Source organism: Eschscholzia californica, unplaced genomic scaffold (assembly GCF_041429995.1).
Source record: "Eschscholzia californica isolate CP2 unplaced genomic scaffold, dmEscCali1.0.p SCAF_5, whole genome shotgun sequence".
NCBI lineage: Eukaryota > Viridiplantae > Streptophyta > Magnoliopsida > Ranunculales > Papaveraceae > Eschscholzia > Eschscholzia californica.
In genome coordinates this window covers 36093497-36096681 of record NW_028238472.1, presented here as the reverse complement: position 1 = coordinate 36096681, position 3185 = coordinate 36093497, and the positions used below count along the sequence as shown (strand labels likewise).

The 3185-nt window shown below is 36.5% G+C and overlaps 1 protein-coding gene across 1 annotated transcript; it reads right to left on the bottom strand.

Annotated features, from left to right (window-relative positions):
• Positions 1-507: 507 nt before the first annotated feature.
• LOC147538897 (meiotic recombination protein DMC1 homolog) lies at positions 508-2515 on the bottom strand. Its single transcript, XM_086642058.1, has 5 exons — positions 2355-2515; positions 2213-2258; positions 1937-2014; positions 1705-1771; positions 508-1073 (listed from the first exon to the last, which is right to left on the bottom strand). Exons 1-5 carry the CDS (start codon positions 2377-2379, stop codon positions 936-938), a joined length of 354 nt encoding a protein of 117 aa, XP_086498184.1. The 5' UTR covers positions 2380-2515; the 3' UTR covers positions 508-935.
• Positions 2516-3185: the final 670 nt, after the last annotated feature.

Below are 3185 nucleotides of genomic sequence, written 5' to 3'. Positions count from 1 at the left end.
GATCCACTTTCAAAACTTTTTTACAAAAAAAAAAAAACCCAGAAAAAAACGGCGTTTTTTCCTTTACGTTTTTCTGCAAACGTGTTTGCAACAAACTGTTATGCAAACGCGTTTGCAACAATCTGATATGCAAACGCGTTTGCAACAATCTGATATGCAAACGCGTTTGCAACAATCTGTTATGCAAAAGCGTTTGCAACAATCTGTTATGCAAACGCGTTTGCAACAATCTGTTATGCAAAAGCGTTTGCAACAATCTGTTATGCAAAAGCGTTTGCAACAATCTGTTATGCAAAAGCGTTTGCATAACAGATTATGCAAAAGCGTTTGCAACAATCTGTTATGCAAACGTGTGGTTGCATAATGTTATCTGCGAAGTGTGTTTGCAAAATACAGATCGCAAGACATGATTTGCAAGCTTTGCATAATATAATCTTGAGTTGGATATCTTGCAAATTCGATTTGCAAATCGAGAATATAAACTATTAGGATGTTCGAACCACTCGGTTCAGCTCAAATGGTTGATGGATCAAATTATTCAAAATTTTCACTGCAAAAGAACAAGCTATCGAAGTTATTTTGATGATTCAACAAAATAACGAGAAATATGGTGATAAACTAATTTCTTACAGACAAAAGTATCATTCTTCGAATCAGAACAACACAATAAAAACTAGATATACTACTGCGAAATGTTTTCGGAACCTTAAAAAGAAGTAATCGAGATAGGGAACAAATGAAAAATGCAGTCACTGAGATACTGAAGTTGCTCATTTGTTTTCTTCCACAAGTCGTCGAACATTTGAATTTCAGAATCTTTCTGTTTTCCATTGTCAAATCCATCTTCAAAATCATCGTCGATTAATAGTGAATGGTGGAAACCAGAATATCCACCATCATAGAGTTGTTCGTCCATTGACCCACAACTTGACGGTTCAAGCTTCCATAAAATGGTTTAATGCATACACCTCACTGGGCTTACCCCACAATCTAAGAAGATAAAAGTCTGACTCTGCTTTAACAACGCCAGGGGGTAGTCTTTCTGCGCCTCGAGGATTTGTTGGAACCCATATCTACACGAGATTAAGGGGGGTCAATTAAGCAGCAATATACGGACAATATTTTCAAAGAATTAACAGTTTAAAGCACGCATTTTGCAGGGTAATACTGTAAACCAGAATGGACCTATATGACTCATGTTCCTTAGGCTTACAACAGGAACTTAAATCCCAATTTTACGAATTAGATACTTATACTTTATCACCTAATTAGATGGATCTTACATGTGGCTAGTACATCAAAACAAGATTGAACTAGCAGATAATTATGAAGATGCTAATAAATAATGGAGGGAAGATTGAACGACAACATCGACGTAGCATCTAGTACGCCAATAGAGGAAAGATAATTATGAAGATTGAGCTACTTTTATTCTGACCCTTTACAGCAGACCAAGCATGGTGCAACAGGCTTGAATTACTATCTTCCATGTATTTAAGATCGAAGGAAGGGATAAGGCTAGACGGAAAGTTGTCAGAATCAAATAAAAACCGGAAAACCATTTATCCGGTTAGTATTGACATTATTTTGATTCGAATACAGATTAGAACTGTTTTACGATGTTTGTTTACCTTAGTTAGTGAAACCAGGAATGGCACTTCCATGAATTTGAAATAGGATAATGAGTTTGTAAGTGATGCTTACATTATCAAGTACGGCCCCGTGATCCTTTCCAAATCTCTCTGCTATTGGTACGATTCGATCTGGTCGACTGGAGTTAACACAGTTAAGATGAAAATTTAATGTGCATAATCAAATTTAGTAGAAGTTGTTGTAAGCATAAACCTATCAATACATGATCAATCATCATGGATGGAGCATCAGGTTAGTTGCAAAAATCTGGAATAAGAAGAAGAAGACGAAAAGTGAATCTTATAAGGTTCCTTCTGTATCAATGTAGGCAACTTTCCCATTTCCCCCATGCATGTTAGTGGGGAGATGTTCATATACAACACTAAGAAAGAAAGAGTCAAATTGATTACATAGGTTAATCATATTAATAGAAATTAGGGCAGAAATGCAACCTGTGTGGAGACACAAAGAGTATGGGCGAGTTGAGTATTCCCTTACCTGCCACATATCATGAATAAACCAATCAACATTCCATCTACTTAATTGGAGTAATTTTACCAGAGAGAAGATAAGTTCTCACCTGAATTCTCCAAAAGCTTCTGTAATCGACGGAGTTTCAATTCCACCTTCAACAATCAAAGCATATTGCGAACAATGTTATTAAGAGAAAAGGAAAATATCTCAACAATCGAAGCATAGGATCGCAAGGAGAACAAACATGCCTGAATTTTGTAGATTAGATTTCATTGTTAGAAGATTGATGAAGAAGTGCTGAAGGAGAAGATGAAACCCTAAAATGGTTCTCGTTTTTTAGGGAGAAATAGAGTTTTGGGATTAAGGGTATTTTAGGAACTAAAAGAATAGAAACTGACCTTATTAATAATTCCTCATATTATTTCAAACCTTATTTATCATTACTAATATTATTATGACAACGTTTGATTAATAGAAAAAAATGATGGTTTTCTTAGTTATTATGATAATATTTTGAACTCTAATAGCCATTTTCCCTAAGAGAAATGTATCCAAATATTAGTCTTCTAAAAAAGTCAACGAAACGACTAAGGAGCAAATGGGTCAACCAATAGCCAAGTATCCAGGGAGGTGAGTTCAAATGGGTTATGTCACCTATGCCCAGAACTGGGAGGTCGACATAAGTATCTTAGGCGCCTTAAGCTTGGCTTGCCTCAATGTACGGGAAGGCGAATTCGAGTCAAGGTTTCCCCAGCCAAAGCCCTGAACTGACCTTTTGCTTAGGGTGAAGAAATCAACAGACCTAAGGGTCAGTTTGATGCGTGTGAAATGTGAGTAAGAAAGTCGTTTTCTCAGAAAAATCAGTATTCCGTTGTTTGGTTGGCCACTTTGGGTAAGAAAATCGATTTCCTAAGGAAAAAAAAGTGTGCAAATGATCTTATTTTTTTCCCACCTTTTAGATGGGAAAGTTGATTTCTCACTCTCTCTCTTCGCGTAACTCTCTCTCTCTATTTCTCTCCTACCGTAACTCCCTCCCTCTCTTCATCTCAGTCAACACAAGGGGGTTTTAGGGTTTGTTG